Source organism: Schistocerca nitens, chromosome 4 (genome assembly GCF_023898315.1).
Source record: "Schistocerca nitens isolate TAMUIC-IGC-003100 chromosome 4, iqSchNite1.1, whole genome shotgun sequence".
Classification (NCBI taxonomy): Eukaryota; Metazoa; Arthropoda; class Insecta; order Orthoptera; family Acrididae; genus Schistocerca; species Schistocerca nitens.
In genome coordinates, this window is record NC_064617.1 from 985,100,060 (window position 1) to 985,125,863 (window position 25,804).

At 38.8% G+C, this 25,804-nt stretch overlaps 1 protein-coding gene across 1 annotated transcript in view; it reads left to right on the forward strand.

The window, feature by feature from the left end:
- Positions 1-25,804, forward strand: part of LOC126252931 (ras-related protein Rab-34-like) — a 99,244-nt gene that overhangs the window by 43,393 nt on the left and 30,047 nt on the right. Inside the window, exons 4-5 of the mRNA XM_049953926.1 lie at positions 5,268-5,332; positions 22,738-22,868. Coding sequence (XP_049809883.1) covers positions 5,268-5,332; positions 22,738-22,868 — 196 coding nt within the window. The remainder of the gene's footprint in view (positions 1-5,267; positions 5,333-22,737; positions 22,869-25,804) is intronic.

Here is a 25,804-nt window from a genome sequence, read left to right on the forward strand (position 1 = left end):
GGATGTTTCTGGTTATGAAATCACTCAGATGGCAGACCTCTTGTGAAACTAAAATACACAAATGCAAAATATTAATAGAATTTGAAGCTTTATTCAACTAAAAAGATTTTAGTTTTTTAAAAGAATATAATCCATTATAAAGACACTTTAAAATTAAACTTTAAAATAAACATGTTGTTTATTACTGTCTTTGTGAAATTAACAAAAATTTATGGTGGATCAAAGATCACAGATGGCAACAAAGTAATATGTGCAGTACATAAACCAACACAAAATGTTCAGTCTCTGTGTTGTTTATTAAGGAGGCAGCTGTCTACAGTAGGGAAGCCATCACAATTAGGTAAGCGTGAAGAATGGGAGATCTTGCACATGGAATAAAATTCTGATATTGGCTATTCTAAACCCACCTCAAAAAGGGTCTAAAATCCCAAATGGTACAATATTGTGTCATCTATAATTATAGCCATTAGTTTTTTAAAAAAAAAGTTGTTACGAATAAGGTGTCAAGAATAGAAACAAACTTTATGTGAAGTCTGGAAGGTAGTTGTGATGCTTGCAGTGAAACTGGACAGTGATCCAATAAACTTTAGTGATGTTGTTAGTGAAGCATTTATTTACAGGAAATTGTGAGGTTAAAGAATGACTGGCAGACACAATGATATGTTGTAACCAAAACTGACATCATTTCCATGGTTTACCAAGTAGAATTGATGCAGTTGATGCATAATGGTTACACACATATAATTAAACCAAGGCACATATTCAACCTACGTGTTATGAATAAGATTGATGGAACCTATATATGCAGTTTATGCAGTGCAGAAGTAGACTTGAATTGTTTAATATTTTCACCCAGCTGAAATAAATTGTACTTATGTATATCATACATTTGAATCATATCAAACATATTTTATCTGAGCATTGGTGAGTGCAGGTTTTCCTTTTGAAACATAGGTTACATTCTTGCTTTCATTTCTTGATTATAGACTGGTATTAAATGTGATGTTTAAGATTTATGGTTTACCTAAAGACCTCACGTTTATGATTTGTGAAATATGTATTCCTTTTTTAATTTCTGTATACAAATTTACCGTATGTTACTCTTTTTTTCTAAGGGTGTCTTGTAATCATTTGCTCCTAACTATATCTTCTATAAATTGTATTTAATAAAATACGTAGCAGAATAAATACATAAATGTATTGGATGGTGCTTAAAACAGTATCTAATAAAATATGTAGTAAAATAAATATATAAATGTATTGGAAGGTGGTATGGTAAAAAAAATAAAGCTGTAATCAATCCAAAGATTGGTTCAAACACCACGGTGCTTTACCAGGCTTGGTCCTGATGGAATGCCATTGCCGTCTTCCAACCTTTGAACTGACGTGCTAATTCAGTTATACAGGGACCTACATTTTAACGTGGACCCCTGTGCAATAAAAATCTTAGTACTTACTAGGGGTCAACCTGTGACCATTGGATCCATAGTCTGGCACTTTGGAAATGGCCCAAATCCAGTACCAAGGGAGGAAAGGTACAGAGCTAGTTCTTTTTATTCACAGACAGAATAAAATATCAAGTGAGGACACAATAAGTAAACACATATTCAAACAACTCTGAAAATAATAAATCAGTGATAGCCAGGGAAAAAAGATCAGGAAATGAATATGAGGCCTACTCAGTAAAGTAGCATGGGAAGAAGTGAGGAGGAGGATAAGTCACTATAATGACTCACACAGTATGTGAGTGTGCTTAGAGACTTGATAGCAAGAAAGGCACATCTCATCTCGTTTGCCTACAGTAGCCACTCAAAACGGACATTGCAACTGAAAAACTACAAAATGTGAAGTCCATTCGGTAATAAAGTTTCTGGTGGCAAAAATACCAAAATTTGATATGTATATGGATTCAACGTGTTGAGTAAAGGTGTTGTGTGTCAATGGTATCATCTTTTTGTGAGTGGAAGGATGAATGTTCATAAAAATGACAGAAGTGGCTATTCATCTGTAGTCATCAATTAACTGGCACAGCAGATTTATGAAAAAAATTGTGAAAATCATTGTTTCACAGTCAGACCACTTTCTGCAGATTTATTGGAGTGTTTTTCAGGAGATCATGACTAAACAACTAGGGTGCCACAAGTTCTGTGCACATTGGGTTCCATAATTCCTTTTCTGGACTTTGTTTTTTGTCAGGATGCAGAAGGTGAAGGCATACTACAGAATCATTGTCAGTGATGAGACTCAAGTTTCTTATGCTAATGTGGAGAATTTTGGCAGTTAATGATGTGGTATCATAGTGTCTTGTCCAACAACCCATAAAAAGCATGACAAACTTTATCAACTGGGAAGGTGGTGGCTAATGTTTGACAAATGCTTAAGTCTGAATTTTGGCCATGCAGAGAAGTTTTAAGATTTTTCTAATAAATTTGCTTTAATTATTCCAGTATTTTACTTGTAGTCAAGTATAGGCTACTTTTTGGTACTCTGTGTAATATTTAAGGACGAGAAATAACAGAAAAAAAATTCTGTTGAAAAAAGGCTGAAACTTAGGATTGCTAGCCAAGGAAGCCAAGATAACAGGAGCATTAAGAAACCAAGAAGTCTTCTGTAGTAGATTTGCTGTATTAAATGTTCTCAGTGCACTTGTCAAATTAATTTTCTATAAAAAGCCAACTTTTCGACAGTCAACACCATTTTCTTCAACAGGAAAGCAATGGACTGTTGAAGAATTAATGGAATCACGTAGATGTAAATGATACAGTGGTGTCCACAGTAATGAGATATTACATTAAAATCAACAGTGAAATTGCAGCACATTTTTTTCCGTCACGATGTGTGATATGGGACTCCAGTGCAGTCTCTCGATATCAACTGCCCACTTCAACACATTGCTGAGTGTGTAATTCACATTTCCATAAAAGTTGTTGACACACATTCTAATTTTCGCAGCGTCTTTGATAATTGTGTCCCAGTAGTTTGAAGTGTCGGGCAGAATCCATCATGTCTCCTCTCAAAAGGTCTTATGCTTGTTCATAAGGCTGGCTTTTAGCAACAACAGATTTTTCTGTATTTCTGTATTTTATGTGCCACCGATTTTTGGTACAGTGCCCATCCTGCCCAAAAGAGGCTGTGCTGAGCTCTCTGATAGAAAGAGCTAAAAGTATGTAGGGCGCAAACCTTCTTGGTGCCAAAATAAACCATCTAACCTCTGTGTTCAGATGAAATGGCTATTGGGCACTGGAAATAAACTCAGCTCTCTTTGGAAAACCCAAACCCATATTCAACCAGGTAACACATCAAGAACAGCACACTATGTTCCTCCCATTTTGCAGAGCAACATCTAATGAAATTAAGCAAATCATTGGATTACAACTATCTTTTGGCTGTGTAATATCTGCTTTTGCCAGTGAAATCAGTGAAATAACCACAAAATCTTATTCAACCAGGTAACACATCAAGAACAGCACACTATGTTCCTCCCATTTTGCAGAGCAACATCTAATGAAATTAAGCAAATCATTGGATTGCAACTATCTTTTGGCTGTGTAATATCTGCTTTTGCCAGTGAAATCAGTGAAATAACCACAAAATCTTGTTTGAACAGACACATCCAGGTGCACACTTTGAACTACTGGGATTCAGTCATCAAAGGGAAAGGAAGATTAGGGTTTAATCACAAGTTCAGGATGGGGAAGGAAATCAACCTTGCCCTTTCAAAGGAAGCATCCCAGCATTTGCCTGGAGCAATTTTCCAAAATCATGGAATACCTAAATTTGGATGGCTGGATGCAGGTCTGAACCATCATCTTCTCAAATGCGCCATCTCACTCGGTATCATCAAAGAGGCTGTGGAAATGAGAATGTGTGTCAACAGATTTAATAGAAATAGAATTTACCCACTCAGCAGTCCATGAAGAAGGCACTTATACTGAGAGACTGCATAGCAGTATGTCCCATATTATACTTAATGATGGAAACAAAGATGCTGCTGACAATGTTTCAACATTGGCATCAGTATAATTTCTTATCACATACAGCATCAGTACATCGTTTACATCCATGTGATTCTGTTACTTTTCCCACAATAAGTTGCTTAGCTGACAAGGACAATGGCAAATACTGTGGAAATCTTGGATTCTCATAGAAAATTAATGTGGCAGGTGCACTGATAACATGTAATCTAACATTGATTTGGAGAGAGAGGGGGGGGGGGGGGAGACAATATGCAGAGAAGGTGAGAGAATATTGAAAGGATCAGAACAAAAATAAGAGAGATAAAATGAAGTACGAACTAATCCTGGTTGGTCAATGCAAAATGGGGTCGGAAAGGGTGGAGAATGCAGTATTTTGTATGAAAGTAAATTGAGTTATTCATAGTTATTGGTTCTGGAATCCATGTTGACTAATGAGGAAAACATACATTCATCTAAAAAATTACTATTCCGCTGTATGTCAGAACACAGTAGCAAAGTAACAGCTGGATTACTACGAGTATGGCATTTTTCTTTTATTTCCTGAAAAAATATGTACAGGAACTGTAACCTTTGTTATTAAAAATGTCCCATCTGCCTTCAAAGAGAAAACACCTGTTTTGGGAGCATTTATTTTGGTTAGAATGTTACAAATCTATGTATAGTATTACATTTGTCCTAAACACTTCTGCTAACCTATATAGGAGCCAGATGTAAATACAGCATGCAGTTGATACAAATTGTTTGTTTCAATGTGGCACATGATTTGCAGCTGCTTTACCTTAAATAACAATTAAGTTACAGATGTAATGAGCAATAGCACATATGTTACTTTGCCAGACTTTGAACTCACAGTACATCTCCATATGAAAATAAACCACTGTCAGCATTATAGGAGAAGCAAGTATTAAAAGAGAGGCACCTGTTTTGTTGTTGGCACACCTAAAACCAGAGTACATTTGTAATGAGATGAAAACTTGATATTTCAAAAGTAGTACAATACAAATAATTCTGTAGGTGATTGTTGTCAGTCCATACAAGTTGTTGTTGTTCTTAATCTTGTCCTCCCCCTACACCCCACCCCCCCCAATCCCCCATCCCCCATCCCCTCTCTCTCTCTCTCTCTCTCTCTCTCTCTCTCTCTCTCTCTGATATTTTCACATTTTAGATGCATCACCAGATGTGAATGCCAAAATGGGATCTTCATTTGGCTAGCAGAAAAGTGATGTGAACAATTTGCATACTGTGTACAGTAAAAGACTAAATCTTTGTTTTAAATAATTTGTCTTTCAGTTGGGATACTGCTGGACAAGAAAGATTCAAAGCAATTGCGTCATCCTATTTTCGTGGTGCTCATGGTAAGAAATTTTTGGTGCAGTTAATCTAAAATGTGCATTGGTAGCCAACAAAGTTTTCAGTAATTTTTTTGTAATATGAAAATACACCATTTGAATTTATTTTTAGAAGTTTAAGATCATAATTAATTCTTATATTGTGTAACATTCTGCCAGTTGATACCTTGATTTTCAATTGATGAAATGTGATAGTAGCCACACTTCAAGTTCCACTGACTTAGTAAAGAAATATGGTTTCAAATTGAATTTCTTTGAATCTACCAGAGACAATGGGCAATCAGCAACATGAATTGACAATGTTCTAACTAATTATACATATGAAGATGTGTATAAATTTTGTCTAGATCTAGGTATTTCAGATCATTGTACATTGTTCATTGAGCTGCCATAGACAGACAGGAACGTTTCAGTATGAGAACCCATATGAGCAGGAACTTTAGCAAAGAAAACTTTCTAAAAATTAGTGAGAAGCTAAAAGAGAAAACATGGACTTTTGATTATTGTAACTCAAGTGACGAAAAGTCTGAGAAATTCCTAAATAGCTTTCTTGGAGACTTTAATGAAGCATTTCTCCCTAGACTCGACAGCAGTAAAATAACAAATACAGTAAATTGGATTACCCAGGGCATAAAAATTTCCAGTGTAAGGAAAAGGCAACTACACAGAGAACTAAAATATAATGAAGATATTGATTTCATTAATTATGTTAGACTCTATAAAACTATATTTAAAAGAGTTGTCAAGGCAGCAAAATAACTGGCAAATAACAGGCTCATTTTAAATCATAAAAATAAGACAAAGGCTGTGTGGTCAGTCATTAAATCTGAGTTAGGTGTTAAAGCCTGTAACCAAGAAATTCCAAAAGTTGACATTGAAGGAAATACTATTGTAAATCCAACTCAAATACCAGATTACTTTAATGAATTCTTTATATATGTAGCAAAGTCTGATGTAGATGTAACAGATTATCACAACAAAGTAAATCCCTTTGGCCTAGGCGAAAACTGAAAACTTTACAAAATTCTCAAAAGTTTCTGTGGAGGATGTAGAAAACGCTATTCTAACACTAAGAAACAAAAAATCTGAAGGTTGGGATGGAATACCCACCAAAGTTATTAAAGTGGTACACAATAGAATTGCAAACCCACTAGCTCAGATAATAAATCAATGTTTTGAAGAGGGCTGTTTCCCAGAGGTACTGAAATATGCTGAAGTCAAACCACTCTTCAAGAAGGTATCAAGAGAGATCATGGGAAATTATCATCCTATCTCGATTCTCTCAGTCCTATCTAAAATATTTGAAAAACTTGCTGTTGCACAAATCCAAAACTTCTTTGCAAAATATTCTGTTATTCTAAACAATCAATTTGGTTTTCAGCAGTAAACAGTTTCACTGAGAAAATAAGTACATCATTAGACAAAAGAAATAAGGTGGCAGGAATTTTCTGCAACCTCACAAAGGCATTTGATTCCGTAAACCGTGCATTGCTTGTTTACAAACTTGAGAAGTATAGCATTAGCGGCAGTGCCTACAATGGCTTAATTCCTACTTATCCACCAGAAAGCAAAGAGTTAACATTTTTTCAAATGGTACATACCGGTATTATTTTTCTGACTGGAAAAAAATATCTCAGGGTATTCCACAAGGCTCCATATTAGGCCCAGTCCTATTTCTCTTTTATGTTAATGACTTACCATTAAATATCAGCTCCCCATCAGTTCTGTTCGCAGATGATACTTCTGTCTTAGTTGAAGATCAGGACTCGGAAAAAATTCCCATATCTGTGATCAGTACCCTCGGTACTTTAGGAACCTGGTTTCAGGTAAATGGGTTGAATCTAAACATGTCTAAGACTCATGTGATGCAGTTCAGAACCAAACAGTCAAAATGTGAGCAGATTAAGATTGAACACAAACAACCAAGGTACAATAGAAGTTGACTCAGTCAAATTCTTCGGTTTAAATGTAGATAAAAATTTGAGCTGGCAGGCACGCATTGAATACCTGGCAAACAAACTGAGTAGCTTTGCATTTGCAATGCAAATATTGTCAACTACAACTGACATGGACACACAAAAAGTAGCATATAGAAGCTACTTGAAATCCATTATTAGGTACGGTACTTTTTTTGGGGGTAACTCGACAAACATAGTGCGGATATTAAAAATACAGAAAAAAATTGTATGAAATATGTGCACTGCAAATCACAAAGAACCATGTCAACCATTATTTAGAAAACTTAAAATATTAACTCTGCCATCCTTATACATATATGAGATTATTATATTTTTGTACACCAGACATCAATTATTTGAGGGAAACCATTTTGTCCATTCACATGATACCAGAAACAAAGAAAATTTTATGCTCCCCACCCACCGCCTCAGACTATATACCCTGGGACCTCAATACATGGGAATGAAAATTTGCAATAAATTAAAAGGGAACAAGTTGATTCAGATGAATTTAGGTTCACTTAAAAGAAAGCTATATGAGTTACTGACACTGAAGTGTTATTACTCAGTGGATGAATTCATGCGTGACAAACTGGAAATTTGAGCTGGGTACAATGTGTTATCCTTATAGTGTCATTATTTATTTTAGTGCTATTATTTATTAATGTAAAAATCATTATAATTGTTTTATAAATTTTTGACATGTCTCCTGTACGCAAACCAAATGGATTGCAAGTGTACGTCATGAGATGAATAAAACACAATTCACAACGTGACATTTTCTCAAAAGACAAAGGTATTTTGTAATATTACACTAATGTCACCTTGCTGAAAACTATGATGGCAACATTTAAAGCCAGGATGTTTTAAACCACACGAAACTAACAGAAGACCCAGAACGTATGTTGAGTCTATACTTGAGAATGACATACTAATGCCAACATTTCCATGATGGAAAAGGGGAAAATATAAAGAACTAGCTTTTTGAGTTGCAGGTAGACATGATGAAGAGACTGTTATATATAAGCTTTCGGCAAAAAAAAAAAAAAAAAAAAAAAAAAAAAAAAAAAAAAAAAAAAAAATTGCATACACATTCACACAAGTAAGCTCACACACACACACACACACACACACACACTACCATTATTTCTGACCACATTGTTGACATTCCAACATGGATTTTCCATTGTTTTAACTAGAATTTTGTGGGGACTGTCTACCAGTCACTTAGAATGATACTAAAAAGGTTTCACCACAAAATTCAACACACACAATTCCTGAATCCTCTCAGGTCTATGAGATAAAATAAGAATGTATGAATGGAAAGTAATACAAACTAGGTATTAAATTCCAGTGAAAATTACATTATAATTTTATTATAGAACAGTCTCATTCACATTATATTTACATTAATATGCATGATAGACTAATTTTGGCACATTTATGACACCTTCTTGTGGGATATTCCCAGGTGTCAGCATCTCCATCGCATTGCTAGTCATATTGCATATTGTACTATAGGACAGTATTGAGTGAATGTATAGAAGTACTGTAGCTGCCTATTTTGCACTTAGCACAGAGAGAGAGATTTCAAAGTGCAAAGCAGGCAGAACTGAGCTCTCTGTTTGACCTATACATATACTGGTGTCACCTCATAAATCAAAGTCGTTCTGTTATATTGCACTTAAATGAAATACGTATTTCTGTTGTCCACATCCAGAGAATCATTTCATTGAATTTGTGGAATATGATTTATGTAATGTAAAATCTAACTGCATAGAAGTACTGCAACAATAACTATTTCTACTTTTCATCTGTGAATGGAATAGAAAGAAGCCCTAATGTATCATACAATAAAAATGTCTTCTGCCATGCCCTTTATGTTAATAATGATGCAGAATTATACAAACCATTGGCTCATTTCAAGCATGACCTGTAGGTTGAAGCTGGAGCAATTCTGACAATCAGTATTTTCATTTTTAAAAAATCTGTTTGTTACTGTACATTATTATGAAACCATGGCATGTTCCTTGTGTTACTTTCAGAGTATGTATATTGCAATTTTTTGTTAATTTTTATTCGTGGAAGTAAGGCAAAGGTAGATATATGTTGAAATGTAGTAAATAGATGAAAGGCTGACATGTATGGATGAGAGAAGGAAGAACAGAAGAAGTGCCAAACACTATGTCAGTAGCTACAGACATGCACCAAATCTGTTAGAAGTGCTGATGTGCTAAGAGCAGAAATTCAGGCTTCTCACAGACATAGAGGATATATTTTGCTCTAATTTTGAAGAATCCCATAGTTTGGTGGTAGTAGTTTTCATGGGTTTCCTCATTGTTTCTTCCAAATGCTTTTTTGTACAGTATGTATTTCCTAATCAAGAATGTGGGACAATTTTAGCTTGCCTCCAGCATTTGTTGCCATACTTTTATTCCTGTTTTTATTTCCTACTTTCCCTCTTCTCCTGTGGAAAGGATTCTTAAACATTCATAAAGCAAGATTTTTTAAAGCAAAAACAAAAATTGTCTATTTGGCATTGAAAGTTGGTGGGTCTCTTCTTTATCCAGTTCTACCTCTTCTAGTTCCCTTTTAATTTAAGGAATGATTACCCAGAAAAGAAATGAGCCACTCGATCTCACATTGCATTAAGAAGTATTTTGGCTATTCCATTCCTGGAAGCATTTAGATGGCCACTGTCGAAATAAACATTGCCTTTAGTCTTCTACAAGTCATTCAATCTCTTATCACAAGAGTGCATTTGTGAAAGTTATATTAAAATATGCAGTCTCTTGTGCAAAGAAACAATTGCATACCTTCATTAACTAAACACATTTATTTCATTGCTCCCTCTGATAGTGTCAAAACAGTAATTTTTTCTCTGTATTTCCGAAGATCAGTTCTGTTGATCTAGAAATACCGTTTTTGTGAGGCACGTCTATCATAATTCTGTATTTCAACACTACATTTATTTTAACTTGTGTGTAATAAACTGCACTTCTTTCAAAGATGGAGCAGTGAATCCAAGTAAGTTTTAATAAGACAAGAAAATCTCTTTTCCTTAACCTCAAAATAATCTCATCAAGTTATAAAATGAGGGGCCAAAGCTCCAATGTGAAGTCCAAGGTATAATATTTCATATATACATAACGTAACTGGATAAATAAAAAATCTGCTCACCAAGTGGCGGCAAGAGAAAACACACATCAGAAAATTAAGGAAATGCACAAGTTTTTGAAGGCAGTGGTCCCTTCTGGCAGAAGGGTCAGAGATTACGGAAGAGGAGTGAAGGAAAATTGGAAAGATCACCCACAACTCCAGTTGAAGGGAGACTTACTGGATGGGATGAGAAGGAAAGCCTGATTGTTGAAGATGCACCAGATGAGATTTGAAAACCTGGGGGCTTAATGATGGAAAATAGTGTACAAAACACTGTCAGGGTTTACCAAGAGCGGAAAGCTAAGTGCATTACTCTCGGTAGAAATGTGAGGATGGGGAAACTACAAGTCAGAAAACTAAAGGTATAGAAAACTAAAACTGAGTGAGGAAGGAAATAGTTACTGAAAAGAAATGCTGAGACTGAAGAAATTAATGTAAATTAAGGCCATGTGGATGGCAAGAACCACATACATGCTGAACCATCAGTTCCCACTGGGGGTAACTATTCCTTTCTTTGTGCCCTTTTAGTTTTCTATATCTTTCATTTTTTGACATGTCAATTGTTTAGTGCACCTGTCACCTCATATGTCTACCCCATATAATGCACTTAGCCTTCTGGTCCAATTAAATCTTGCACACTGTTCTGTCAGTAATCTCTGTTATGTTATTACCCTATCTTCCACCTATAAGCTCTCAGGTTTTCAAATCTCATCTGGTGCAGTCCCCATCAATCAGTCTTTCCTTCTCATCCTGGGCAGTAAGTCTCCCTTGACGTGGGGGTCCTTGCTGACTTTTCCACAACACTCTCCATTCCCTAACCTCACCAGTCCTTTTCTTTCATACATCTTTCTTCCCCTTCACCTGAAGGCAGACATGCTGAGTCATTGATAGATGCACACACAAAAGATACAGAGCTTTACTTTGCTAGCTTTCGAAATGGAATACCTTTCTTGAGTTGTAGGAGAAATATGCACACACACACACACACACACACACACACACACACACCTGTCTCCCTACATTGTGCTCATTTGGCTGCCAGCTCTTTCCTGGCCCACGGTGAGTGTGCTGAGGTGAGGGTGGGGTGAGAGAGGTGGGGGGCAGGGAGGGGGTGGGGGAAGTGAGGAGGGGGTTGAGAGAGTTGGGAGCTGTCCATGGGCTAGCTAGGGGTGCAGGTAGAGGAGGCATGAGGTAGACGGCTGTGTTTGCTTTCATAGACTAGACCGTGAGATGGCAGCACACAACTAGCTGACACATATTGGGCACATCCTTTGCTCCCGCAACCTCCCTGGCCTAAACCTAAGGTAACTTGCTGTCCCCCCACACCCCACCAAATTGTGTGTGTGTGCAGGTTTCTCCTGGAGCTTGAGAAAGGAATTCCATTCCAAAAGCTAACAAAGTAAACCTGTATACCTTTTGTGTGTGTGTGTGTGTGTGTGTGTGTGTGTGTGTGTGTATCTGTTGAGACAACGCAGTGCTTCTGCCTTTAGGTGGGTCGCCACTTTTATTCCTAAATAATTCATTATTCTCAACCAGAACTTTCCATACATTATTATTTTCCCCCATCAACTCCTCTGCCAGAAGAGGGAGCCACTGGCTCCAAAAGCTTGCATATTTCCTTAACTTTTTCAAGTATCTCTCCTGCCGGCACTTGATGAGTAGTTATTTATCTATAGAATTTCATATATTTTCAAAAATTGATATTTTCATTAATATTTACACAGATTTCCGAGAGGGTCATATGAAGTGTAAGGTGGAGGGAAGTAATACTTGAACACTGGATGTGTTAATCTTAGGTTACTGCATTATTGTTTTATCTTAGTAATACTCAGCAATATAATATATTTATGCAGAGGATAATTTTTTCCCATGTGAATACAAATTTTAGTGACTTTGGTGCTCGTAGAGGTAGGGCATAGTCATGGAAGTATATCTTGACCAACTAAGATAATGTAACAACTTCAATTCCTCTTCTTTTTTCTCTTCATGTTGTCTTTTCCTTTCTTATGTGTGTTCTAATTTATTATTTCTTCTGACTTGAAAGCCTTCTAAATTTAGTATTTTATTCTCATAACAGTTCCTTTCTACTATTTACAATTCTTTAATGTAGTTTCTTTTCTAGTTATTTTCTTATTTCTGTGATCATTGATATATTGTCAGTTTTTTTTCTCCAGAAAAATAGGAATATTTGTTTCATTAGCCTGTTCTAATCCATTCAGTAGAGGTGTCTGTTGTTGTTGTTGTTGTTGTGATCTTCAGTCCAAAGGCTGGTTTGATGCAGCTCTTCAAGCTACTCTATCCTGTGCAAGCCTCTTTCTCTCCGAGTAACTACTGCAATCTACATGCTTCTGAATCTGCTTATTGTTTTCATCTCTTGGTCTCCCTTTACGATTTTTACCCTCCATGCTTCCTTCCAATATTAAATTGGTGATCCCTTTATGCCTCAGAATATGCCCTACCAACCGATCCCTTCTGCTAGTCAAGTTGTGCCACAAATTTCTCTTCTCTCCAATTCTGTTCAATACCTCCTCATTAGTTATTTGCTCTACCCATCTAATCTTCAGCATTCTTCTGTAGCACTACATTTCATAAGCTTCTATTCTCTTCTTGTCTAAACTGTTTATCGCCCATGTTTCACTTCAATATATGGCTACATGCCATACAAATACTTTCAGGAAAGACTTCCTGACACTTAAATCTATATTTGATGTTAAGAAATTTCTCTACTTCAGAAATGCTTTCCTTGCCATAGCCAGTCTACATTTATATCCTCTCTACTTCAACCATCATCAGTTATTTTGCTGCCCAAATAGCAAAACTCATTTACTACTTTAAGTGTCTCATTTCCTAATCTAATTCCCTCAGTATCGCCTGATTGAATTCGACAACATTTCATTAATTTCATTTTGCTTTTGTTGATGTTCGTATTATATCCTCCTTTTGAGACACTGTCCATTTCATTCAGCTGCTCTTACAGGTCCTTTGCTATCTCTGACAGAATTACAATGTCACTGGCAAACTTTAAAGTTTTTATTTCTTCTCCATGGATTTTAATTCCTACTCCAAATTTTTCTTTTGTTTCCTTTACTGCTTGCTCAATATACAGATTGAATAGTATCGGGGACAGGCTACAACCCTGTCTCACTCCCTTCTCAACCACTGCTTCCCTTTCATACCCCTTGACTCTTATAACTGCTGTCTGGTTGCTGTACAAGTTGTAAATAGCTTTTCACCCCCTGTATTTTACCCCTGCCACTTTCAGAATTTGAATGAGAGTATTCCAGTCAACATTGTCAAAAGTTTTTTCTAAGTCTACAAATGCTATAAATGTTAGTTTGCCTCTCGTTAACCTATCTTCTACGAGGAGTCGTAGGATTAGTATTGCCTCACGTGTTCCTACATTTCTCCAGAATCCAAACTGATCTTCCCCTAGGTCAGCTTCTACCAGTTTTTCCATTTGTCTAAAGAATTAGTGGTAGTATTTTGTAACCAAGACTTACTAAACTGATAGTTGGGTAATTTTCACATCTGTCAACACCTGATTTCTTTGGAATTGGAATTATTATATTCTTCTTGAAGTCTGAGGGTATTTCACCTGTCTCATTCATGTTGCTCATCAGATGGAAGAGTTTTGTCATGGTTGGCTCTCCCAAGGCTATCTATAGTTCTATCAGAATGTTGTCTGTTCCCAGAGCCTTGTTTCGACTTAGGTCTTTCAGTGCTCTGTCAGATTCTTCATGCAGTATCATATCTCCCATCTCATCTTCATCTACATCCTCTTCATTTCTATAAATTTCCGTCAAGTGCATCTCCCTTGTATAGACATTCTATATACTCCTTCCAACTTTCCTAAACAATACAGATTTATGCTTTGCCATTATTTCTCAAATTTTCTCTGTATTTTTATATGCCTTCTTATTACTTCTAATTTCCCAACATCTATATTTTGTATTGCATCCATTATTTTTCCATTAATCTATCCTTCCAGTTTCTGTTCAGCTTATAGTTCATTTTTAAGCATTTATGTGCATATAAATTCTGGTCTTACTACTGTGGTATAGTATTTTAATTTTGATTCTCCAGGTGTGTCAAACTGTTTGCTCATTTGATCTTACTAATTGTTGCAGCTAATGTAAAGTTTTCTAGTCCTTTCTGTTGTATATTTTCTCCAAGATATTTAAATTTACTAGCTCATCCTATTTTACCTGTTTGTGTTTCTGTGTATTTTGGTGCATTTTTCGTATTTGTCATGGACTTTTGGTTTTTTCAGCTGAATTTGTGAGACCAGTTTTATTTGCTATTCTTTCCAGAAGACTCGAGTAATTTCATCTGTCACATTTCCTAAATACATTGCAAAATTGTCGGCAAAACCCGGATAGTTTACCTTAATTCCATTTGTTTTCCCTCCCAGAATTAGTGGTCCAGTTCTTTATAGGTTAGTACCAAATTCCAGATCATGCAGTGTTAGAAAAAGAAATTATTGCTATTGCATTATCAAATCCAGACATACATTCATCCTGTCTGTCTTACACCTTCGCTATTGATGGAAGAAAATGCAGCCCTGGCAAAGTCCATGTACAGTGCAGGTTTAGCAGTTCCACCACAACCGGCCGTTACTATGCCACTTGACTGCCGGCCATGCAACTGGCCCACCTGAGGAACTATGAATATGCAATATATCACATCACAGTGCAAGCAGAAGTGAGCTCTTCCAGAAGCCATGTCAAACAGATCATCACCAGATACACTAAGCCACTATCTTCTCATTACCACTGCCACTGCCATTGTCACCAAACTCTTAGTACATCACTCCACTCTGCCAGTTTCTGCCAAATTCATCACTCCTCAGTGCTGTACTGCGATGGGCCTTAGCTCTTTCAGTTATGCTTGACTGGAGGTGATATGCTTGGGAACATTTTCTCTGGATGTTTATGCTGCAGTGGCCTATGTCATGTGGAAAACTCTGAACTTGTCAGGTATGACTGATTACATCCTGTGATAGATGCTGAACTTCTGGAAGTTCCAGTATCAGTTCCTTCTACTTTGGTTATTTTCTTGTTGATACAAGTACCCTGCAGTTTAAGTTGTACTAATATTTAATGGCCAATATATACTGTAATTGTAAAAGTAACTAAGCTATTTATTGCTATAAGTTACAACAAATGGCAAAAATACATTATGTGTGCAAGACAACTACAATATCAGTTACCATAAATATTATTTGTGTAGAGCAGTATCTAGATATAGCCAGTTCATTAGGACAAGGTAGTGTGTCAAAGATGGAGGTGACATTTCTTAAACTCATTCAAACAACAGCAAAAATAACTGAAACTACATGCAAAATGATATTAGCTGCAGAAGTACCAGCAGTAGCAAATCCAACAGCAAAAAATGCATCGTATTAAGCAACTTTTGTTTCACTCCAAGATGGCTGGCCTGTGTAGCCCACAGTGCCCCATTTCCTGTGTCCAACAATGACCACAAGGAATGGTGTTCATATGCAGCACATCTGCTCCATCGTCTCACAAGTTACTGGCACTGTTTGATGCCAGGATTACTTCCTCAAAGTGTTTCAGAAGGTACAGAAGGTTACTCTTCTGCAAGGGCCTTTAGCCTTCACCTGGTTGAGCTCTTGGATAAACTGGCCCAATATTATGACCACCAAGTGTATATAGTATCAGAATGACTGTGTTTCTTTCACTGTGCTAAACAGTGAGGGCAGACATACATACAATGTACCATAAAACTCCAAGGCATTAGTCAACACTGTAATTCACTTGTACAGCAGAGGATTGTGCTCGACTCATACAAAATAGATGAGTTCAAGATGCATCAGGTCATCAAGTTCAGATCAACACTCTGAAGTTAACACATGCTACTTTGGAAGAAGTCCTAGCCATTACACAATCATTTGAAATAACACAGACAATGCAGTGTTCGACATTTTATTGGATAGGTGTAGCCTTCACAACTCAAACTACAACTGCCATCGCCATCCACCAGGTAGTTGGCCTGGCTCGCCAGCTTTGAAAAGATCTTCCCTCCTGCCCAGAGTGTTTATGCCACCTCAGCCCCCATCGCACGGTTGTTTTAGTAGTTTGTGGTCACATGGACTGCATTGCCATATGTTACAAAACCACAAGATGGACTATAAGGTCATTACCGCATTGTCCACAAGATGCAGGATGGGTTCCATGACACCTTCACAATGCTGGCTACTAGTTACTGTTTCAACTGTATGTTGAAGTATGTCCCAAATGTATTTGGCATAGACTCTTAAATAATTCCTTTTCATGATTATAGACACAATTTGTATGATATCAGAAATCATTCCCTTCCAATAAATCAACAACATCTTTAACAATCTTCCATTATTGTTTCAGAAAGGTTTAGGATATGCAAAAATGGTTTTCATCATATGTTGAGACACTTGTCCTATATCTTATGCCATCAAATAATCTCTACAGAACGTATTCAGTTGCTACATGGCCCAGAATACTCTGCACTGAATTCTATCAAGTCTCTGGTCACACCTCAAAGCTCGATATCTCTGAAGCATACTTCAAGCTTCCCCTTGATACAGAGTCTCAGACTTTCATTATCAGAAATACATCATTTGTATGACACTAGTACTGTAGGTGGTCATTTGGTGTATCAAGTGCCCCAGCAATTTCAAAGGTTCATGGAGAAATTTTGGCAGACATATATCCCACTGCTCAAATTATTTGAACATCATATAACTGAAATTGATAAAGAAGGCCTCCAGCCAGTTTTCACACTGTTGGAGCAAACAGGCCTCCATTGAAACCTGCAAAAGTGCTTATTTTTTCAGCCAGAAGTAAAGTATGTTGGACATATTATAGGATAAGACAGTGTGAGAGACCAGTAGAACCACATCTACAAGCCTTACTGAAACTGTATGGACCAATCAATCTGAAAGAACATCAGTCAATACTTGTAAAATATTACAGATGAATAATTCCAAATGCTATTACGATAAGTGCACTGTTGAACAGACTCTGGAAAGTCGCCTTCCCTCCAAGTAGGTGAACTTCTGAATGTAAGCAAGTGTTCTCCACTCACCAGCACTGTCTAGCGTAAGCTCCATGCCCCACCCATTTTTACACTGAATGCTCTCCATCCCAGCAAGAGATGCCTCCCATTATTGAACTGACACATTATTGTCACATTACAAACAATGTGTTTGAACATCCAATTCTGTGTGCATCTAAAACTCTATCACATGCCCAACAAAATTAATCACAGTTTGAAGAGGAAGCTCTCTCTATTATCTGTGGTAGACAAAAATTTCTCAAGAATGTTTTCAGAAGAGTATTTGAGTTGGTCCCAGTCCAAAAGCCACTGCTAGCAATATTTGCACCCGAGTGCCACGTCCCAAAATGCACAGCCCATTGTCTGTAGTGCTGGTCACTGTCTCTCAGTACTTACCACTGTGAGATCATATATATATTCACAGCTTGTCATGTCTATGCAGATGCCTCATCCCAGTTACCAGCAGTTCCAGACAATGTGTTTTATGCCTCCCTATGGTCTGTTGGCAAATGGATGACCAACAACCACCAGCTTTAACCAATTTTCTACTAACAGTCATATCATTAACAGCTTTGATGGCTAAAGGCCACCTTTTACTGCATTTTTGGGATTTCACCGAATTGGGTGGCCACCACCATCTTAAAATGAACCGAGGAGTACTTCTTTTATTAGCAGCTGCAGAAGGCATCTGGGTGATTATTCTGAAAGTCTTGAAGTCAGGGGTGCTGGTAGTCCTCCATCAAGATCATTCGGGTGTAACATGATGCAAACAACTTGCATCTCAGTATGTATATTGGCGTAGTATAAATCAACACATCATTAAGGTGTTTGAAGGCTGTTAGGTATGCATCATATTCCAGACAGCATTGTATCAGCAGTTTCATTTCTGGCCACCACTACAGGATCCCTGGGACCACGTCCACATAGACTTTGTGGCACTTTATTTATTACGTATGTGGATGGTAGTAACGGATGCCTATTCATATCTCCCGTGTGTGGGACAAATGTCCTTCACCTCAGCAGAAGCCACCAATCAGGCATAAGCCCACATATTTGCAATAAAAGGCTTCCCTAATGTCACTGTCTAGGACAATGAGCCCCAATTCCCATCCCAAAACTTTTCAAACTTTTCTGTTCTCAGTGACATACAGGACCTTCTACTTGCTCCATTACAACCTCCTTCCATTGCCCCAGTAGGACATGTGGTACGGATGTTATAGTGGTAAAGGTTGCTACAAAGCATAACAGCATATTTCACTTTCGTTTTACTAGATCGATGAAAAATGTGCATGTGAAGAATGTGGCTTTAATTGGTAGTAGAGTGCAGAGCACCTACTGCTCCCAGGTTTGTTGGAATTTATTTGCAGATATGAGAAGAAAAATGCGGGCATAACCCAGAAAGCGACAACAGCTGTATAATGTGGACTGGCCAGTAAGGGCTCACTTGCACTTTGCAATCATGTTTTGAGAGTGCTATGGACTCCAAAGAAGAAAGGGACCTGCCAAGAATGGTCAAGCGCACACACACACACACACACACACACACACAAAAAAGGAATATTGTTATATGCCATGCTATCTCGATTTAAATACAAACTCATGGTTTTGGTGAAGCATAATGAATGAACATGTTATCGAAAAAGCTTCGTTAATTATGAGATGTTGTGAGCTGATAACTTATTTGAATATAGAAGAATTATGGAAGCAGTGTTTTGTGATTTCAAAGTTAGTTATTTAAAGGTAGAACCTCTCCTATAGCCCTTGCTCCACTACAAATGGAGATGAAGTCAATGGTTAAGTGCATTGCACTCCATAGCATGACCATAACATCAAGAGAGAACAAGATGGCAATTGGTAAATTAGGAAAAGAAGGTAACTGTTGTTTCATGGGAACAAGTAAAGACTAGGCATCTTGCAACATATCTATCACTTAAAGTCAACCCACAACAAGGAATAACCACCTCAGTGTTCAAGACACACATTGCCCAAACCATGTATGAGGAGAATTGGGAGACAATATTGACCACATTTTTAAGTATGTATCGTACTACAACCACTAATGGAGAAGTCCAGCTTTGTGATAGACAACCAGTGATGGCATTTCAGCCCCAGCATACCTTCTGAGATCAAGATACTTTCTTTGACAGTAGGTTTGGGTGTCAATCTCTTTGTCCCCTGGGCATGGTCATTAAGCTGTAGGGTACAGTGATGGTCACTGCACAAACCCAGGCAGCAATGGTTTGGAGACACATCACCAGATGTGTTGTCAAAGGGTTTCCATGCCTGACAAGTCATTGTCCCTACTAGCGACAGCATGATAACCACCACCATTGCTATTGCAACTGGACCTAGAAGCCAGCCCATCAGCTCCAGCAGCATGGGAGATTTTCATGTGTCCAGATGTGGATGGCAGAAGCAGTCGCACCAATTCATAACCAGTCCCAGTGGAAGATGAAGCAACACTAGCATCAATGGAAAACAGCAGTACACACTAATTACCAGCAGCCATACCAATAATAGTACCTCCATACTCCAGACTGCATCAACCACATGCAACATGATCAGTTCCAGCCATAGCCAGCATCATTGGGGTTGTGAGATCTTATATCTTTGCCATTAATGGATGAAGATGCATCAGTGGCAGGTACCATGCACAGCACAGATTTAGCAGCTCTACCACAAGCAGCATTAACTATGCCACTTGACTGCCGGTCATCAAATCTGCAATTCAACTGGCTGCAGGGAGGTGGAAGTTCTACATCTACATCTACATCTACATACATACTCCGCAATCCACCATACGGTGCGTGGCGGAGGGTACCTCGTACCACAACTAGCATCTTCTCTCCCTGTTCCACTCCCAAACAGATCAAGGGAAAAATGACTGCTTGTATGCCTCTGTACGAGCCCTAATCTCTCTTATCTTATCTTCATGGTCTTTCCGCCAAATGTAATTTGGCGGCAGTAAAGTGGTACTGCAGTCAGCCTCAAATGCTGGTTGTCTAAATTTCCTCAGTAGCAATTCACGAGAAGAACGCCTCCTTTCCTCTAGAGACTCCCACCCGAGTTCCTGAAGCATTTCCATAACACTCACGTGATGATCAAACCTACCAGTAACAAATCTAGCAGCCTGCCTCTGAATTGCTTCTATGTCCTCCCTCAATCTGACCTGATAGGGATCCCAAACGCTCAAGCAGTACTCAAGAATAGGTCATATTAGTGTTTTATGAGCGGTCTCCTTTACAGATGAACCACACTTCCCAAAATTCTACCAATGAACCGAAGACGACTATCTGCCTTCCCCACAACTGCCATTACATGCTTGTCCCACCTCATATCGCTCTGCAATGTTACGCCCAAATATTTAATCGACGTGACTGTGTCAAGCGCTACACTACTAATGGAGTATTCAAACATTACAGGATTCTTTTTCCTATTCATCTGCATTAATTTACATTTATCTATATTTAGAGTTAGCTGCCATTCTTTACACCAATCACAAATCCTGTCCAAGTCATCTTGTATCCTCCCACAGTCACTCAACGACAACACCTTCGGGTACACCACAGCATCATCAGCAAACAGGCGTACATTGCTATCCACCCTATCCAAAAGATCATTTATGTAGATAGAAAACAACAGCGAACCTACCGCACTTCCCTGGGGCACTCCAGATGAACACTCACCATCGAGGACCACGTACTAGGTTCTATTACTTAAGATGTCTTCGAGCCACTCACATACTTGGGAACCAATCCCATATGCTCGTACCTTAGTTAGGAGTCTGCAGTGGGGCACCGAGTCAAACGCTTTCCAGAAGTCAAGGAATATGGCATTCGTCTGATACCGTTCATCCATGGTTCGCAAGATATCATTTGAAAAAAGAGCGAGTTGCGTTTCGCAGGAGCGATGCTTTCTAAAGCCGTGCTGATGCATGGACAGCAACTTCTCTGTCTCAAGGAAATTCATTATGTTTGAACTGAGAATATGTTCGAGAATGCTGCAACAAACCAATGTTAAGGATATTGGTCTGTAATTTTGAGGCTCTGTCCTTCTTCCCTTCACCTGTGCTTTTTTTCCAGTCGTTCGGGACTTTACGTTGGGCAAGAGATTTACGATAAATGCAAGCTAAGTAAGGAGCCAATGCAGTAGAGTACTCTCTGTAAAACCGACTTAGAATCCCATCAGGACCTGGCGATTTATTTATTTTCAACCCATTCAGCTGCTTCACAACCCCAGGGATGTCTATCACTATGTCCTCCATTAGTTCTCTTCATGCAGCCAACCCATGCAGGTTATCACCAGCCACACTAAGCTGCTGTCTTCTCTCTACCGCTGCCACTGGACTCCAAGTATGACATTGCTCTTCTCCACTAGACTCCGTCAGATTTGTCGTCCCACCCAACTGTACTGCCTTGGGCCTCCGACTCTGCCAGTTGTGCCTGACTACAGGCGATAGGCTCAGAAACATTTGCTTAGATGTCTGTGCAACTACAGCCTATGTCATGTGGAATACATAGAACTTGCTGTTGTTGTTACCAAGTGTCACAAGTTGCACTCCATTAGAGATGCCAAAATTGTGAAACCTCAGGTGTCAGTTACTTCTACGTTTCTTTTCTTGTTGACTTCAATTTTTCCTAGATACAAGAGTCTAGCAATTTAAGCTGTATTAATATTAAATGGCCAGTAAATACTGTAATAGTAAAAGTGTTTATTTATTGTTGTAGGCTACAGCAGTCTCTGTTGTAGCTTTTTTTACCTGTCACTATGTTATAGATTTTAAATTTTCCTGTGCAGTATTAAACATTCTATCATTTTTGTCTTATTCAGCTTAGTTATTGACTCAGAGCCTCACAATCGGAAGTATTCTACTAATAGAAAAAGCGTTTTCACACTGATTCTATTTAGAATAGGCATGTTACTAGTGATCCTGTAGCTTCTGTCACCTTTTTGCTATCGTGTTATTAATCAAATGGGTACACAACTCAGGACAAAACAGTCATATTGTTAGACAGAGGGAAATATTTCTCCCACATTCTGTAGTATGCAATGAGGGAAATGAAAAAAATGCTTGCACTAAATTATTTTAATTGTCAATAAATATAAGCTGTTTTTTTCTATTAATAGGTTACATAACATTAGTGAAATGCTTACACAATACTTGATAATATACGCATATTTTATCAAATAAACCAATTGTAATGGTTTTTCAGAACTACATCTCTTTTGCTTGTGTTTCAGCTATTGTCATTGTATTTGATTTGACAAGTCTCATGTCACTATCACATAGCCCTGAATGGCTCAAGGAAGCAACAAAGGTAAATTCAGGCAATCCACAGAGATACCTTGTCGGAACCAAGAGAGATCTGATGGTAAGAACTATTTCTGTAACAACTATGTTTAAAATCATTTGTTGTTTTAATAAATTACTTGGTCTGTGTATGTATATCCCACAACAAGATGCTGTATGAACAAACTGAGTTTTAGGCAAACTTCTGCATTTTATAACACTATCTTTATTTTATTTCTTTTCACAGAACTCATTTAGAATTTTTATTTCTCTTTTAGGAAAACAGAAACTTCTCCACTTTATGGAATATTGTAAACTTAATGAATTTGTGAATGTTCATTATCTGCTTTATTATCTGTTTCTTAAGTGTCATGAGCTTGAAAACAGGCAAACAAAAATTTCTTTGGTAAAACAAACATGCATCCACTTATCCAACACATGATCATGTTTGATCTCTGATAACCACAACAGGAAGTTGAAGCTCTCACCTTACTTCCTGCTTCTTTTGGTTATTGGCTAATTGTGTAAATTTTGGCTCTAATCAATCACTTTCTGAATCTAGTTTTGGTAAAAGGACACATTTACACTGAGTTACAAACATGAAGAACAGTAGAGAGAGTGCGCAGTTTTGAAGTTCAGGATAAGTAACTGTCTGTCCAACCTAAAAGTTTCATTTTGAAAATGAATGAATAATGACCTACAGTTAGTCTTTCCTCACACCACCTGAATAATATTCTAATTGTCTACCAGAAAAGCTGCATACTTTTGTCATTTGTCAATCAGGTAAATTTGTCAGTGACTCATAACCATATCTGCTATTGACAGATACTTTAAATATTAAATAGTCCAATTTGTGTAAGACTAGCTGACAAACCCAGCATTGCTCTGGTATTCATTTTGCCAGTTTTCTATAAGGAAAGAAAAAAAACTGTTTTTGTAATGAAGTATCAAAAAAATTTCAGTTCCTTGTATTCATGAGAACACCTTTGAAATTATGAAACAGTCATTCAAAGAAAGATGCATAATGTACAAATGTATAAGTACAACATCCAAATTCAGAAACATGATCACGAATAGTTTCTGTACACTGGGCACAGCTGCTTCATGTGTCCACAATGTGATTTTGTAAACATCTCTATGGCAATGCCTCTTCATAGATCTATAGATGGCTACTGTTTTCACCTACAGCTGTTTGCTCTTCACAGTTGAAGCTGTCAAAAGTGCTGCCACGAGTCAGTGATTTTCTTAAGTTGACTTGAATGTAGGAGTATCTTAACAGTAAAGAATAAATGTATTAAAACCTAAAGTATGATGAAGCATCCCCCCCCCCCCACTCTCCCCCCAGATACAGTGTTTATCATGTTAACATCTTGAACTATGTGTTGTACAATGCTATATTTGTGTAGGTCCAATGAGCAGCGTTTGTGGATATTACCTCTGAAATTTATTGTGAATGCAGGTAGTAACACGGAAGAAATACGTTTAAATATCATGGATGATGGGGTAGTTTTTCACGCATCTCATTTTTTATGACATCATTTCTTCTGAACCATGAAAGGTAGGTGGTTCTTACCCCCACAGCGATTGTTACCTGGCAGTAAGGCATGTGTGTAGCAAGTTTGGTTGATATATACGCCAACCTATTCATGGGTCACCTAGAGGAAGCCTTCTTGGTTACCCAGGCCTGCCAACCCAAAGGGAACAGCCATGGGTACCAGGATGGCCCCCTCGTACGCCAACCTATTCATGGGTCGCCTAGAGGAAGCCTTCTTGGTTACCCAGGCCAGGCCTGCCAACCCAAAGGGAACAGCCATGGGTACCAGGATGGCCCCCTCGTACGCCAACCTATTCATGGGTCGCCTAGAGGAAGCCTTCTTGGTTACCCAGGCCTGCCAACCCAAAGGGAACAGCCATGGGTACCAGGATGGCCTCCTCGTACGCCAGCTATTCATGGGTCGCCTAGAGGAAGCCTTCTTGGTTACCCAGGCCTGCCAACCCAAAGGGAACAGCCATGGGTACCAGGATGCCCCCTCGTACGCCAACCTATTCATGGGTCGCCTAGAGGAAGCCTTCTTGGTTACCCAGGCCTGCCAACCCAAAGGGAACAGCCATGGGTACCAGGATGGCCCCCTCGTACGCCAACCTATTCATGGGTCGCCTAGAGGAAGCCTTCTTGGTTACCCAGGCCTGCCAACCCAAAGGGAACAGCCATGGGTACCAGGATGGCCCCCTCGTACGCCAACCTATTCATGGGTCACCTAGAGGAAGCCTTCTTGGTTACCCAGGCCTGCCAACCCAAAGTGAACAGCCATGGGTACCAGGATGGCCCCCTCGTACGCCAACCTATTCATGGGTCGCCTGCCGACCCAAAGGGAACAGCCATGGGTACCAGGATGGCCCCCTCGTACGCCAACCTATTCATGGGTCGCCTAGAGGAAGCCTTCTTGGTTACCCAGGCCTGCCAACCCAAAGGGAACAGCCATGGGTACCAGGATGGCCCCCTCGTACGCCAACCTATTCATGGGTCGCCTAGAGGAAGCCTTCTTGGTTACCCAGGCCTGCCAACCCAAAGGGAACAGCCATGGGTACCAGGATGGCCCCCTCGTACGCCAACTATTCATGGGTCGCCTAGAGGAAGCCTTCTTGGTTACCCAGGCCTGCCAACCCAAAGGGAACAGCCACGGGTACCAGGATGCCCCCTCGTACGCCAACCTATTCATGGGTCGCCTAGAGGAAGCCTTCTTGGTTACCCAGGCCTGCCAACCCAATGGGAACAGCCATGGGTACCAGGATGGCCCCCTCGTACGCCAACCTATTCATGGGTCGCCTAGAGGAAGCCTTCTTGGTTACCCAGGCCTGCCAAACCAAAGGGAACAGCCATGGGTACCAGGATGGCCGCCTCGTACGCCAACCTATTCATGGGTCGCCTAGAGGAAGCCTTCTTGGTTACCCAGGCCTGCCAACCCAAAGGGAACAGCCATGGGTACCAGGATGGCCCCCTCATACGCCAACCTATTC